This window comes from Cupressus sempervirens, chromosome 4 (assembly GCF_028749045.1).
Source record: "Cupressus sempervirens isolate cs-2001-9-10 chromosome 4, ASM2874904v1, whole genome shotgun sequence".
Classification (NCBI taxonomy): Eukaryota; Viridiplantae; Streptophyta; class Pinopsida; order Cupressales; family Cupressaceae; genus Cupressus; species Cupressus sempervirens.
The window spans coordinates 27,081,746-27,098,885 of NC_143121.1; the positions used below are offsets into that span (position 1 = coordinate 27,081,746).

The 17,140-nt window shown below is 33.9% G+C and overlaps 1 protein-coding gene across 1 annotated transcript; it reads left to right on the top strand.

Annotated features, from left to right (window-relative positions):
- The first annotated feature begins 13,381 nt into the window (after positions 1 to 13,381).
- Positions 13,382 to 16,799, top strand: LOC149559767 (glutathione S-transferase 3-like). Its single transcript, XM_089827480.1, is given in 3 exon segments — positions 13,382 to 13,694; positions 16,488 to 16,573; positions 16,575 to 16,799. Coding segments are annotated over 3 exon segments (624 nt in total).
- Positions 16,800 to 17,140: the final 341 nt, after the last annotated feature.

Genomic DNA, 17,140 nt, shown 5'->3' on the forward strand with positions numbered 1-17,140 from the left:
TCACAGGATGACCCCCCCTTTCGACACATTAGATGATGACATATCTCCCTAAGAGTCCTAGCACCCCTAGGGACATATTAGAATCATTTATATGCATCAAAAGAGGACCCCTAGAGACATATTAGAATCATTTATATGGGTTGAAGGCGGTCACAGGATGACCTATAAACGCCTTTCGACACATCCCATGACGACATATGTCCTTAAGATTCCTAGAACCCCTAGGAACATATTAGAATTATTTATATGAGTCAAAAGGGGTCATAGGATGACTTATGACCCCTTTTAACACATTCCATGATGACATATGTCTTTAGGGGTACTAGGACCCCTAGGGACATATTAAAATCATTTATATAAGTCGAAGGGGGTCATAGCATTGATGACCTATGACCTCTTTCAACACATTCCATGATGACATATGTTCCTAGCCCTAGGGACATATTAGAATCATTCATATGGGTCGAAAGGGGTCATAGGTCCTTTGGACACATTCTATGACAACATATGTCCATAGGGGTATTAGGACCCTTAGGGACATATTAGAATCATTTATATGGGTCGAAGGTGGTCGCAGGATGACTTATGACCCCTTTCGACACATTTCATGATGACATATGTCCCTAGGGGTCGTAGGAGCCCTAGGGACATATTAGAATCATTTATATGCATGCAAGGGGGTCACAAGATGACCTATGACTCCTTTTGACACATTTCATGTGACATATGTCCCTAGGGGTCCTAGGACCCCTAGGGACATATTAGAATCATTTATATGTGTCGAAAAGGGTTATAGGATGACCTATGACCACTTTCGACACATTCCATGACAACATATGTCTCTAAGGGTCCTATGACCCTTAAGGACATATTATAATCATTTATATGGGTAGAAGGGGGTGATAGGATGACCTATGATCCCTTTCAATACATTCCATGATGACATATGTCCCTAAGAGTGCTAGGACCCCTAGAGACATATTAGAATCATTTATATGGGTCGAAAGGGGCCATAAGATGACCTATGACCCCTTTCGACACATTTCATGATGACATATATCTCTATGGGTCCTAGGACCCCTAGGGACATATTAGAATTATTTATATGGGTTGAAAGGGGTCACAAGATGACCTATGACCCCTTTTGACACATTTCATGATGATATATGTCTCTAGGGGTCCTAAGACCCCTAGGGACATATTAAAATCATTTATATAGGTTGAAGGGGGTCATAAGATGACCTATGACCCCTTTCAACACATTTCATAATGACCATAGGGATCCTAAGACCCCTAGGGATATATTAGAATTATTTATATGGGTCAAAGGGGGTCACAAGATGACCTATGACCCCTTTTGACACATTGCATGACTACATATGTCCCTAGGGGTCCTAAGACCCCTAGAGACATATTAGAATCATTTATATGGGTTGAAGGGGGTCATACGATGACCTATGATCCCTTTCGACACATTTCATGATGGCATATGTCCTTAGGGGTCCTAGAACCCCTAAGGACATGTTATAATCATTTATACGGGTCGAAAGGGGGCATAGGATGACCTATGACCCCTTTTAACACATTCCATGATAACATATGTCTTTAGTGGTCCTAGAACGCCTAGAGACATATTAGAATCATTTATATGAGTCAAAGGGGGTCATAGGATGACCTCTGACCCCTTTCGACACATTCCATAACAACATATGTCCCTAAGGGTTCTAAGACCCCTAAGGACATGTTATAATCATTTATATGGGTCAAAAGGGGTCATAGGATGACCTATTAACTCTTTCAACACATTCTATGATGACATATGTCTCTAGGGGTCTTAGGACCCCTAGTGACATATTAGAATCATTTATATGGGTCGAAAGGGGTCATAAGATAACTAAAGACCCTTTTCGACACATTGGATGATGACATATGTCCCTAGGGGTCCTAGGACCCCTAGGGACATATTAAAATCATTTATATGGGTCGAAGGACATCATAAGATGACTTATGATCTCTTTTGACAGATTTTATGACGACATATGTCCCTAGGGTGCCTTGGACTCCTAGGGATAGATTAGAATCATTTATATGGGTCGAATGGGGTCATAGGATGACCAATGACCCCTTTCGATGCATTTCATGATGACATATGTCCCTAGGGCTCCTAGGACCCCTTGGGACATATTAGAATCATTTATATGGGTCGAAGGGGGTCATAGGATGACCTATGACCCCTTTTAACACGTTCCATGATGCCATATGTCCCTATGGGTCCTAGGATGCCTTTGGACATATTAGAATCATTTATATGGGTCGAAGGGGGTCATGGGTCCCATTCAATGTATTCTATGATGACATATGTCTTTAGGTGTCCTAAGACCCCTTGGGACATATTAGAATCATTTATATGGGTCGAAGGGGGTCACAGGATGACCTATAACCCCTTTCGATGTATTCCATGATGACATCTATCCCTAGGGGTCCTAGGACCCTTAGGAACATATTACAATCGTTTATATGGCTCGAAGGGGGTCACATGATAACTTATGACCCCTTTCGACACATTTCATGATGACATGTGTCCCTAGGGGTCCTAAGACCCCTAGGGAGATATTAGAATCATTCATATGAGTTGAAAGGGGTCATAGGGTGACCTATGACCCCCTTTGACACATTCCATGATAACATGTGTCCCTAGGGGTCCTAGGACCCCTAGGGACATATTAGAATTGTTCATATGGGTCAAAAGGGGTCATAGGTTGGCCTATGACCCCCTTCGACACATTCCATGATGACATGTGTCCCTAGGGGTCCTAGGACCCCTAGGGACATATTAGAATCATTCATATGGATTGAAGGGGGACATAGGGTGACCCTAGGGGTCTTAGGACCGTTAGGGACATATTAGAATCATTCATATGGGTCGAAGGGGGTCAGAGGGTGACCTATGACCCCCTTTGACCCATTACATGATGACATATGTCCCTGGGTATCCTAGGATCCCTAGGGACATATTAGAATCGTTCATATCGATCGACACATTACATGGGGACATATGTCCCTAGGGGTCCTAAGATGCTTAGGGACATATTAGAATCATTTGTATGGGTTGAAGAGGGTCAAAGAATGACCTATGACTCCTTTTGACCCATTCCATGATGACACATGTCCGTAGGAGTCCTAAGACCCCTAGGGACATATTAGAATAGTTGATATGGGTTGAAGGGGGTCATAGGGTGACCTATGACCCCATTCGACCCATTCCATGGGAACATATGTCCCTAGGGCTCATAGGACCTCTAGGGACATATTAGAATCATTCATATGGGTCGAAGGGGGTCATAGGTCCTTTGACACATTCCATGATGACATGTGTCTTTAAGGTTCCTAGGACCCCTAGGGACATATTATAATCGTTCATATGGGTCGAAGGTGGTCATAAGGTGACCTATGAACCCCTTCAACACATTCCATGATGACATATGTCACTAGGGGTCCTAGGACCCCTAAGGACATATTAGAATCGATCATATGGGTCGAAGGGGGTTATAGGTTTACTTATGACCCCCTTCGACCCATTACATGATGACATATGTCCCTAGGGGTCCTAGGATCCCTAGGGACATATTAGTATTGTTCATATGGGTTGAAGGGGGTCGTAGGTCACCTTATGACCCCCTTCGATATATTCCATGACAACATATGTCCCTAGGGGTCCCGAAGATCCTTTCCACGATGACATGTGTCCCTAGGAGTCTTAGGACCCCTAGGGACATATTAGAATCATTCATATGGGTTGAAGGGGGTCATAGGGTGACCTATTACCCCCTTCGACCCATTCCATGACAACATCTATCCCTAGGAGTCCTAGGACTCCTAGGGACATATTAGAATTGTTTATATGAGTTGAAGGGGGTCATAGGGTGACCTATGATTCCCTTCGACCCATTCCATGATGACCTGTGTCCCTAAGAGCCATAGACCCCTAGTAACATGTTAGAATCATTCATATGGGTCGAAGAATGTCATAGGGTGACCTATGACCCCCTTCAACACATTCCATGATGACATATTAGAATCATTCATATGGGTCAAAGGGGGTCATAGGGTGACCTATGACCACCTACGACACATTCCATGACAACATGTGTCCGTAGGGGTCCTAAGATCCCTAGGGACATATTAAAATCATTCATATGGGTCAAAGGGGTTCATAGGGTGACCTATGACCCCCTTCAACACATTTCATGATGACATGTGTTCCTAGCTATCTTAGGACCCCTATAGACATATTAGAGTCATTCATATGGGTCAAAGGGGGTCATAGGATGACCTATGACCCCTTTCGACACATTCCATGACAATGTATATCTGTAGGACCCCTAGGGACCCATTGGGAATGTGTCGAAAGGGGTCACAAGGGGCCCTAGGGACATATGTTGTCATGAAATGCATCAAAATGATGCATTTTATGATAATATTATATTTAATAATTATATAATATTGTATATTTTATATTATAATAATATATTATTAGATTATATAACAATAATAATCATATATGTTACTAGATTATAGATTTAATAATAATAATAATAACCATATATATTATTATATATAATAATTTAGTCATATAATACTACTATATATATTTTATAATAATATATATCTTATATATCACTGTATTATATTTAGTTATAATAATAATAATAATATTTATAACTATATTATATTTAATAATAATAATCATACATATTACTATAATGTAATAATAATTATAATAATATTAATTTTCACACTTTCCTGAAATAAATTTCCCTTTAAAATAGTCTAATGTTTCCCTCTTAAATTTCTCTTCCTCCAAATTTAAAATTTAAAAAAATTTCCCCTCTCAAATTTTTTTCCAATTTGGTGTGTAAAATTTTCGGGCCTGATCGGATATCCGATTTGAAATCAGATATCCGATTAGGCCTGGTATTTACCAAGCCTATTTGGTCAACCCAAAAAATGTGTTTGAGAAGGGTTTCAGTGACACTCAAACTTTGGGTAGCCATCTGACAATGTTATTTTGTTCGAAATTGAATGAAATGAAAAGGGTTTTTTTATATCACTCTCGAGATTCTATCAATATAATTGTTGTCAAATTCTGAGTTCAATAAGTATTTATTAGTTAATTTTCAATGAAGATTATTGTAAAGTACTGATTGACATATTGATTGAAAAATAGCTATAACTTTCAAACGCTATAACATTTTTTAAATCCAAAAGTTGCGTCACATTCTATGCTTCGCCTAGTATAAGAAACATAAAATAAAAATAAAATTTGATAAAATTTTCTATTAGTTAAGGTGGCCAGACATGGGATTTTTTTTTTCGAAAAAGTTTTAGTAGAAAATTCATATTTAATTATTTATTTGGAATAAAAATACTCAAAAATATGTGTCACATCCAGGCATGAGTCTACTTTTTATATCTATAATTATATTAAAAAAAATATTATCATTTGATTTTGATTAAGGTGGTCAGACATACACCTACTTTTTATTTTCACCCTGAATGTTTTTTAGTACTGCATTAAAATCCAAACTTTTGACCAATCAATTATTTTTTTCTCCAGATAAGGCCTAGTAGTTTATAAACTACATTCAATTTCCTACAAATTATTTTCTTACAACTTTTTGACATAAAGTCCATAACCACTTTAAAATTATGTGTCAAGTTGACATAACCCTGATTTCTTAATTTTTCATTGCCACTTAAGGCCATAGTTTGGTACACCATGATCTTGCACATACCTGACATCTTTTTATCACACATTGAGGCTCCATTAACATCTTTTTTAGCTTTTCAATGAAGCTCAAAGTTGAAAATTAATAGAACATAATTGTTTTAAAAAAATGTCAAAAATGAAATGGAGTTAGAAAGGCTACAATAAATTATAATTCTCTAGGATGTCACCAACAATGAGATACTTGCATATGTTAATCACCCATTTTCCTATGCAACTAAGATTTGAAGCTTCCTTAACATTGACAAACATTAAGGTGGAGCTTCCTTCCCATTATAGTAAAGAGGTGGAAATTCTTCATCAAATATACTTCCTCTTTATCATCAAAAAGAAGCTGAAAAAACTAAATCTCTCACAACAACATGTTGAGAAAATATATAATAAAGAGGGGGAAAAGGAGAATTATCCATTTATTATCTTAAAGCATTACCTAGTTGCAGGCACATGCAAATAAAATCTCAAAGAGAGACACTTTAAAAAATATTCTCTAAATTATGAGTCTACCATATGTAAAATACAGAAGCAAACACTAGTCATGTGAAAGTTTTTAAAATACTAGTTGTCAGTTGCTAAAAACACCCCTACCCGATTTATGTTGATTTTTTCAAGAAAGAAAAGTAAAATACTACCGAGAAAAATGAAGAAACCCAATAAGAAAAATAATTTAAAAATAAAAACTTCACTTGAATAGGAAAATTTTCTTAGACCCTAGGGTAAATATATGTTGGGTGATTTCAAAAATGCAAATAAATTGATTTCAGTACAATTAGAACATTTTGATGTTAGAGGAAGGGATTAATAGTTAAGATCCATAGCCAATTACAAGAATATGTAAGAAGGTTAAAAATAATACATTCAAAATGATATTTATATTGTAGATGAACTAACATACCAATAAGGAATAGTGGATAAACTATTTAGATATTAATTGATAGTTGTCTCTTTTTACATCAAGGATAGTCTGATTTTGACTCATGATGTATATATATCATCCACTTTTTTTATAAAATGTTTGTTAGGTTTTTGGGTCTGACTACTATACCACCAAAAAATGTATTTCTCTAATTAAGCTAGTGCTCTTAACTTGTAAAAATCCTAGTCTCAAGGAGGCTATGATTCTCAACTACTTATGTAGCAAAATTGGTGTTCTAAGTCATTTTTATGTCACTATATATAGATCCAACTAAGAAACAATTTTTTTTTTATTGGTAGAAAAAAATGAAAAGTGGAGAATGTTAACTAGCCTACACATTATCAAATAAGGAAGATACCAAATGAGTCAAAATTGGTTAGGTCATCTTGGAATAACAAGGAGCTTCGATATCTTTTATTGATTTTGTGATACCATTTGAACTAGTGAAACCCTAGGAACCTAAGGAACACTATTTAGTATTGGTTTTTTAACTACCCATTTTAAAAGATTCTTGATTGAATTTGGATGGACTTTAGAGATATAAAATCCAAACATAAACTACATAGCAAATGAGAAACATCTTAGAATTGAATGCAATAAGTGGAGGCTTAGCACTTAAAATATCTCGGTACACCTCAAGGAAATGACTCTCCATATTAGAATACAATGTTTGTTATGTACAAATATGGATTGGACATGTTATATTTTCTTGGCCCTAGTTATTATTGTTTCTTTAACCTTTGCAAAGTCTTCATGTAATTTAAGGGAAACCCCCAATATAGTGATGACTATGCATAAGATGAGTGTTTATTTGAGATGTCTTCCAATTCCAAAACTATGCAAACCTAGGAACATGACATGAATACCACACAATTAAAGTGGTCTCTCAAGGGAACAAAATCAATTTGTATTACACTAGTGTACAATAGTTGTCGAGTTAAAGCACAAACCTGTGCCACCTTTTTGTTAAGGAAAAGGATGAGAAAATGTAAATTGTTCAAATTTAATGATATAAAAGTGGAATTTGTGTTTAGAATTTCAAGATGATGTAAATTGATGAAATGTGTAAAATTGGATAATTTTTATGCCTATAATTTTTTTTATTTTTTGAGAATGAATATATGCATTTAATTTTTCTTTGATATCATTTTTTTAATTATGAAAAATATGGGGTGCAATTCCCATTAAACAAGTATATGGAAATAATATTTTTCTTCTCTTTGATTTCCAAATATGCTATAGATGACATGTATATGTGGGGCAAAAATAAATAAATTGGTTTTTAATGTATATTTTCTCTCTTATAAGTACTCAGAGTCAAACTTATTAGAAATTTATAGTTTTTCTCTCTTGTCAAAACTTCCCTATTAAATCTACATATTTTTGAAAAAAAATACATATTCTTGAAGACTAATCTCTCCTCTAAAGCTAAATATAAAATTTAATTTTTTAATATATGATTTACTATATTTTGTCCTTTTTGAATTAGCATCTTCTCGAATGCTAAAATACCTATTTACAATATTTTGAAATTATAACATATTAAAACTAATCAAAACACTATAAAATTAACATAATAATGACCTTGACTCCGAGATTTATAAAAGGACATTTTTAGTTTTTGAAGATAGTTGAGTTTTGATAGAGAAATTTAAAGTAGATTTAGATGTCCTTGAAGGTGATTTAGAATTATGCTTTTACCTTGTCATAAAGAACTATTTGTGCTCAAAATTCATATCCCATTTGCATCAATGATTTTAATTAAAGCATAAGAGAATGCCTTACTACATAATATGTATTCCACAAGAGAGTGTTAATATAATCTCATACTTGCAGAAAATAGGGTAAGGAAAATTAATGAATTCTAAACATTAACATATCTCATGCTTAAGACAAAATTATAATCAATCTATCTAATTATAAATGAAACAAAAAAACATTGATAACTTAGCTAAATAGAAAAACTTGGACAAGGTTTATTGACCACCACATATAGGAAGTCTCCATTAAATTCTTTCTCAAGTTATTGGCATGTCCAAATTACAATAGCTAAAAAAACTTGAAGATAAAATCTATGTATGCTTATCATATATCTTGCTCCAATGCTGGAAACTATTTTTTATAAGAACATGGTCCTTGATATTAAATGACCCCAAATTGAGCAAAAACTGCAGAAAGAGAAATAAAAAAAATTTGGTGGGTAATGTAGCTTCCATGAGATGTCCTATAGTAAGAACTATTATTGTTGACCAACTCTGCAAGTTGCATTAAACAAAAGGTTGCATGCATAAATTGTTCAAATTTTTGCATTAATGGTATTGTTAATGATTCAATACACACATATAAATTATGATGACTTAGTAATTAGAGAGGCAAAGTAGACCGAACTATAAGATGTACTCACCATTTTTTGGCCATATCGAGTGAATTTAACCACTCCAGAGTATATAGTTTTTTTTCTACCTACATGCATATCAAACAATCACCATTCACATAAAAGTTAAAATACACAAGAGATCAACAAAATTGCAATTTAGACAAATTAAGAATAGAAATATGAGTTTGCATAAGTTAAAAAATACAAGGAGTAAGAAAATTTTGTAATGTAGGCGATGGACGAATTCCTTCTTTCTATTTCTCATCACTGCAATAATTCTAGATTGGTATGGAGATTCAATGAGAGAATGTTAGTCTCTAGAATAACTATGACAATATATAATCAAAACCCAGTTCAAACATATAAAAATGAGCATAAAGAGAAATTTAGCATATTTGGAAAGTGTGGAAGGGAAGACAAAGGTAGGTGGAATTGCCACTAGAGTTTCCTAGTAAAACAAATATGCAAGATGTGAAAGTAACGATAAAACATGCGGCCTTGATTGTTGTCTAGTTACAAACACATGCAAATGACATCTTCTATTTTGAATTATTTCCCAATTATAGACATGTATTAGTCATGTAACTTTCCATTTTCCCAACCTTTAAATCATCCGACTTGATTTTTTAATGATTTTTCTCAATGAAGAAAATAAAAAGACTACCAACAAAAATGAGGATGATAAATTTAGAAAGAGAAAGTAACAAGTAAAAATTCATTTTAATAGTTTTCTTTTAGAGCACATGATAAAGGGGATTTTCACATTTTACAATAAATAAACTAATAAAAAAAAATACTACTAAAACTTAAACAGTCTCTCGGCTTAACAATAGGGACTAATAATTAAATCTTAATTGAAGATTAAATTAGATAATTTATATATTAATCTTATTACTAGAGGTTAAAAAAAAGCATATGACCCTAGTAAATTCAAACACTCTTTTTAATTCATTTAAAATGTCATTTTTAATGTAATACATTTTGTTCAATAAAAACAGGTATACATTGGTTGGTTGATTTTTATTAGGACCCACAAAATCTTCTTAATTCTTATGTATTGATCTAAAAATTACACTATCATTTATATTGTCTTTCAACATAATCAATTGTATTCGTTATCTCTAGTTAGTAACTAAACACACATGCGCACACACACACATGCACACACGCGTGCACGCGTGCACATGCACACACACACACAGAGGAAAAATATTTTATCACATATTTAACATGTGTCTCTATGTAATTGTTTTTTGTTATGGTTTCTTTCCTTTTGTTACCTCATTTTGAAGTGTTTTCTACTTTGTGATAGAATTTAAAGGAGTATTTTTCAAGAGTATATATACCACACTTTTCCTTCAATTATGCACCTTCAATAAGTGAGTTTCATCAAAATTCTATTTTCATTATTATTTTATACAAAATAAATTGAGTTGACCCTTGGATTTTGATGTGGAGTGGTCTCTTATTTTATTCATATTCAATCTTAGAAAATTTATATATTCTAATATTTTCTAATGTAGACAAGTGTTCTAAAGTAGCAAAGTTTCTAAACAAATTTGAAAAACCTGTTTTGTTGTTTTGTTTGAGAATTGTTTTGTGTTTTTTTGTATAGTAATGAAGATACACCAACCAAATGTAATACAATAGCTTTAAAAGATAAACCATTGTAGTATGATGGAAGTTTAATGCAGTAAATGGAATGAATGAGTTGGATTAAAGTCTATTTGTATGCTACAAGCTTGTTATTTTGGTGTGTTGTCTTTAATATCCACATTGTTATCACTTTGAATTTGAAGATTTACTTGCAAGAATTTATATAATTGCTTATTTTAATTCAAGTTTGATTTCCCTATAGAATGTTTATTGGTGGCTTAACAATTTTTTCTCAATGCAAACTTGGTTTGATGTTGAAGTGATCACAAGATGTGTGCTTGAGGTGGAATGGAGAAATATGATAAGTTGGAATGATGAGACGTGGTCATGTAATAGTTTAGAGTGGTTGCATTTGCATAGGTGCTAGTGGTGTTAGTACATGCATTACATGTGTGGAAATGTTTTTTTTTAATTACATGGTGTATAGTTGAGGTGGCAATCACCATTCATCTGTAGTTTGATGATATGTATCTAATTGAACAAGTTTTTAGTTTGAGTTGACATGACTGACTTTTTTGTACTAAGTGACCCACTAAATGACATGTCTGAACTTATTAGTGAATGGATAGGTTGATTTCTTGACAAGGAAGGAACTAAATTCTTTTTTCATGCATATATGAAAAACTATTATTCACCTAAGATGATTCATTTTATCGCCTTACATGAATCAATTTTATTTTTTAAAAATGTTTTAAATAGTTTCTAACATGTACTAGGGGTCAAGTGGTCAGATGTGGTCCCTTAACATGTCTACTAACATCGTACTTTTTGGACCTCACCCATGCATTGACATTGTTGCACCATATTTTAGTTGGGTGGTTGGTTCACAATGCTCAACATGCATGCAAGACAATCATATACATCTTAATTGTTCATTTTCTTCATCATTTATTAATTTTTAAAGTTACACCAAAATACCAACCATGATGACCATTCACTGCCATTTCCATTTTTTATTTGATTTCATGTATGGTAATACATACACCAGTTTAGTGAGTATGCCATACCTCCTATGAAAAGAAAAGGCACCTTTGATTAGTTTCAAAAGTTAGCGTCTTCTAGAAAAAAGTAATATAGGCCTAGGTAGTTTAGGGCACATGTTTCTAAGTAGCAACAATGTATTGCACCTAACAAATATCTATGTTGAAACAAGGTTTAAAATCCCATGTATGTTTAAAAAAAAGAAAATTTCATGCAAAATTTTAGTATTTACTAAAGATTAAAATTCCTTTATAACAAATATTATTTAGATTCAAAAGGGAGTGCTTAATAATATAAAAAGGAAAATGTGATTTAAAGATATTTAAATGTGATTACAATATATTGAATGTGTCTTATTGATAAAAAATTATATATAATTCATCTTTAAGTCATAAGTCATTTGTATGGACACAATAATTTGAAAAAGACCACGAAAGTAACCATTCAATCCTCCCACTTCCTACATTGTATAACATATGAGATAACATGATGTATTTTTAATAGTAGATTGAAGTAATATTATTTTAACTAGCATTGTGTCTAATTGCCTATATATTATAATATGCTTATGAAATATATTATGTTCATTTAATAATTTATATTATGCCAAAGATGGAAAATAAAGATAATTAAAGTTAAATTTGACATATTAAATAAAGAATTTGTTGAATATATAAAAGTAATATACAATTATCTAACATTATGATAACAATTGTGTGAATAAAATACACATATAATACTAGATAATCATAATAATTTTATAATTAAATAATAAATATATAAATAACTATTCAAATATCTAATATATTATCTTACTCTATATTAAAATATTAATAACATTGTAATGAAATGTTGCCTATTTCTTATTAGAGTGAAATAATCTACTTAATAACATAAAATTTAAAATTATGCATCCTACTCAAATGTAATGTATGATAGGCATAAGGTTAAATTTCTATAACTTAGTAACACCTTAACTTCTCACAAATAAAATAAGAATAATGTTTATCTCTATCTATATGATTTTAGTAATAAACAACAACAATGAATATTAAACATCAAAATTGTTAAACATTAAATTTGAACAAAGTAAATCAACTTTGACTATTTACTTTTACTATAAGAATCAATTATTAGTGTATTCACTATTTAACAAACTATAGAATAAAACACATAAAGAGAAAGTATTAATAAGATGTATTTTTAGTTTGTGGATAAGAGGTTACAGTCAAACCCCAACATTTTGAGTGTTCATCTTTTTCCATTTGAATGGATAATCCCTCTCTCAAGCCTCCAAAATGCAGTCCCTGACCTCTCATAATCCATGACCCTTTAGCAGACATGCATGTGTCCTTTTTCCATGTGAATACTTTAATTTTCTTGTGTGAAGCCTATCGACAATGTACGGTCATTATGTTCTTGATCCCTGTGTGAAACCCTTGACCCAATTCAAGAATTCAATAGATATGGAGATATTCTCATTTCACATAAGAGAAACATTGATAGCCATCATAATGCAAGAAACTATGTCAGCATTTGATTCTTTTTTCTCTCTTTTGGATAAAGCTACTATAAGTACATCAAGAATTTCTTCATCTTCTGCAAAGAAAAGAAAAGAAAAGAAAAGAAAACACCAGTGAGGATTGAAGGAGAAATAGCTGAAGAAATGGTAGGAGAAGATGAAGTTAAGCTTCTTGGCTTTTGGGCCAGCCCTTTTGCTCTGAGAGTCATGATTGCTCTTGAAGAAAATGGCATAAAATATGAGTATGTGGAAGAAGATCTATTTTCTAAAAAAAGTCCCTTGTTGCTACAAGTGAATCCAATGTATAAGCAGGTTCTTGTTCTTATTCACAATGGTAGGCCTGTGGTTGATTCTAGTATTATACTGCAATATATTGATGAGGTGTGGAGTAATGGCCCTACTTTCTTACCATATAATCCATATGACCATGATCCACAATTTTTTAGGAAAAAGCGGGGTAAAAATCTATTAAGACATAAAGAAATACAACAAGGAGAGCTCAACAAGGAGCTCAATCCTTAGCAACAAGATCATCAAATTCTTGCACCATCTAAAAGGAAAGTTGGCCCCTATCTATAATATTCCAACCCGGATCATGACTAGAAGCCCATTTGGCTAAATAATTAGTAGCTTTGTTCCATTCATGAGGAATATAAGTGAACCTAATGAAGTGAAAAGAGGTAGAGAAGAGAATAACCTAATTAACAATAGTGGCCAGCTACCAACTAACATCCTCAAGCTCCTACGAGGAAAGCAAGTCACCACCACTTGGGAATCAGACTCACAAATGATCTTACTCCATCCCCACAACAAACATTGTTCCACAACATATAAAATAGCCTGAGCTTCCATGAGATTGTTAGTGTAATCACCCTAATGAACTAAGAAAAATAATTTAACATCACCAGAACTACAACGAGCCACTCCCCCAATACCAGTAGGGCTTGGATTCCCTCGGGAAGAACAATTAGTGTTAATTTTTAGAACTCCAGAGGGAGGAGGAGTCCAATGCCCATCCCAATTTACCTGACCTTTCCTTTGATGTTGAAGTTGCTTGGACACAGAAGGAAACCTTTGAGCTACAGCCCCATCTTGAAGATGAAAATTAAGGCGATTGCATAGAGCAAGATCAACCAGATCCATATACCCATCTAGCTCACACTTCACTTGAATAGTTTCCTGAAGAGAATGTGAGATCTTCCACCAAAGATGAAAAACACCAAGTTGAACATCTTGGAATATTTGACAATTCCTCTCCAACCAGATATGCCAAAGCATGAATGATGGGCCAACAATCCAAGCAGCATGGAGAGGAGAAGACTTGGAGAGAGCACTGTCCAAGTGGACCCAAAACTCAAGTAGAGAGGAAGCATGCCTACAAGATCTACCCGAAGCACTCCACCAAAGGTGCCATAGTTGAATATAATAGGAGCAATGGAAGAATAGATGGAAGATGGACTCCTCCCCATTACCAAACAAAACACAATAAGAGGGGCCTTGAAATCCACATTTACAAAGATTATCCCATGTAAGACAGCGGTTATGAGCTACTAGCCACATGAAAAAATTGTACTTGGACCAAGAAACTTTATTCCAAACTTGCTTCCACCAAGGGACTTTAGCATCCCCAAATAATTACATCTAGTTATCTCCTGATACCTAGCAGAGACATGATATTTACCAAACAAGGTACCTCCCTAGGCCAAAACATCTGGACCTAGCAAAAAGGAACACTCTCTAGAGGCTAGAATCTAAGAAAGCTTCTAACAATCCACGTCTGTGCCTCTAAGAGGCCAATCAAAAGAATGCTTCCATCTGTTACCAACAACAAGTCCTAATTGATAAGGAGTCTTGTAATGAGCCACTTTATCCCATCCAACGGCATGAAAAGAGTCACAAAGAGTCTAAAGATGAGGGTACATGGATAAAATGGATGGGAATCCATCCCAAGTATCAAACCAAAACAAAGCCTCAGAACCTCCTTTACATATCCAGAATAGACCCTCTTGACTAACACCACACCTATCTTCAAAGTATGCCAGACCATTGAGCCATGATCTTCAAGAGGAAGTGTAGAAAAAAAGAAAGGATCAACACCATGAAAATATTTATGAGTCATAATACAAGCCCAAAGTTGATGTTGTCCAGAGCATCATCACCAATAAAGTTTAGCAGCCAATGCTTGACTACTCAAGAGAGCTGATTGAAGACCAAGACCACCCTCCTTTTTAGGCCTACAAATAGTTTCCCAAATAATAAAGCTCCATTTAGTACTACACAAATTACCACTCCAAAGGAATTGCCAAGAAAGAGCATCAAACTCCTTGAGAAAGTAAATAGGAGCAACCTGAACCATGCTTCTATAAATAGGAAGAGCTTGGATAAAAAATTGAAGAAGAGTAACCCGAGCAGTAGTAGAAAGCCATCTATGAGTCCAATGATTTACTTTATCCTAAAGCTTGGTAGTCAATTTTTTCTAGAAGAGACGTGGCTTCCTAGAAACAACAATAGAAATGCCAAGATAAGTCAAAGAAAGTGACCCAATCTAAAACCGTAGGATACCAGTGATCCTGTGCTGAATAGAAATAGGAGTGTGAAAAAATTAATGGAAGATTTGTGCTCATTAACTTTCTAGCATGAAGCTTCCAAATAAATTTCAAAATTATGTTGAAAGGCTTCAACTTCCTTGATCCTAGCAAGACCCACAAGAGTAGAATCATCAACAAATTGAAGATGGGAAAGAGAAGGTAAGCCATTACCCCACCTCCACCCTTGAATAGAATTATGGGACACCTGATACTTAATGAATCTGCCCAAGCCCTCAACCATGATGATGAATAGATATGGGGAGAGAGGGTCACCTTGGCGGAGGCCTCTAGAGGCACCAAATAGCTAAGAAGGTTGACCATTAAGAAGAACAGAAAAAGAGGCAGAAGTAACACAACTCATAGTCCAACTGACCCAGTCAGAGCTAAATCCAAAAGAGAGAAGAATACTCCTTAGGAAACTCCATTTAACTCTATCGTAGGCCTTAGCCATATCTAGCTTAACAAACATTGCTCTCTCCCTTGAAGTAGCCATAGAGTGAATAACCTCAGTAGAAATAACCACCCCATCCAAAATTTGTCTTTCAGCAACAAAACCACCTTGTTCTTTTGATATTTGATTAAAAAAATAGATTGATAATTAGATGTTTTTAGTGGAATGTGTTATCATGTTATGTTTTGTTTTCTTCAACTTATTGTTCCAGGGAGGTTGTTGATGCAAAGCAAGGGAGAAGAAAAGGAACAGGGAAAGAGACAAGTTATAGAGAGTTTATAAATACTAGAAGAAACTCTTGAAAGCGAAAAATTATTTTGGAGGAACTACTTTTGGAATAGTAGATATTGCATTTGCTCCAGCAATATGTTTCTTTTATACTTATGAAGTACTTGGAGATTTTAAGATTATGTCTAAGGATAAATATCCAAACATTTATGGATGGGTGAAGAAATGTATGGAGAGGGAAAGTATCAAGAAAGTTCTTCCACAACAAGAGACAGTGCTACGAGCGGTGGTGTAGTTTACAAAGGGATCTTCTTGAGAAGATTAGTTAAACTTTGTTTCACCAAATTTTACTGGTTTAATGTATTGAGATGTGATCTCCATTAGTTTTGTGTGTTAAGGGTTATTGATATTGTACTGTAGTAAACTTATATATTGTCTTATTTTAAGTTTGATCGGTAATTTTTTGTAACATTGATATAGAATAAATCTAGTTCATAAATACAATGTGCTTCTTATTTGTGTGTACAAATCAAGTAAGCCCACTATAAAACTATATTCTATTGATCTTTAAGTAATGTTGATGCAAAATACCCTCTACTAAAATGCAGATTTGGGAATGGTGAAGATTGCACTTTG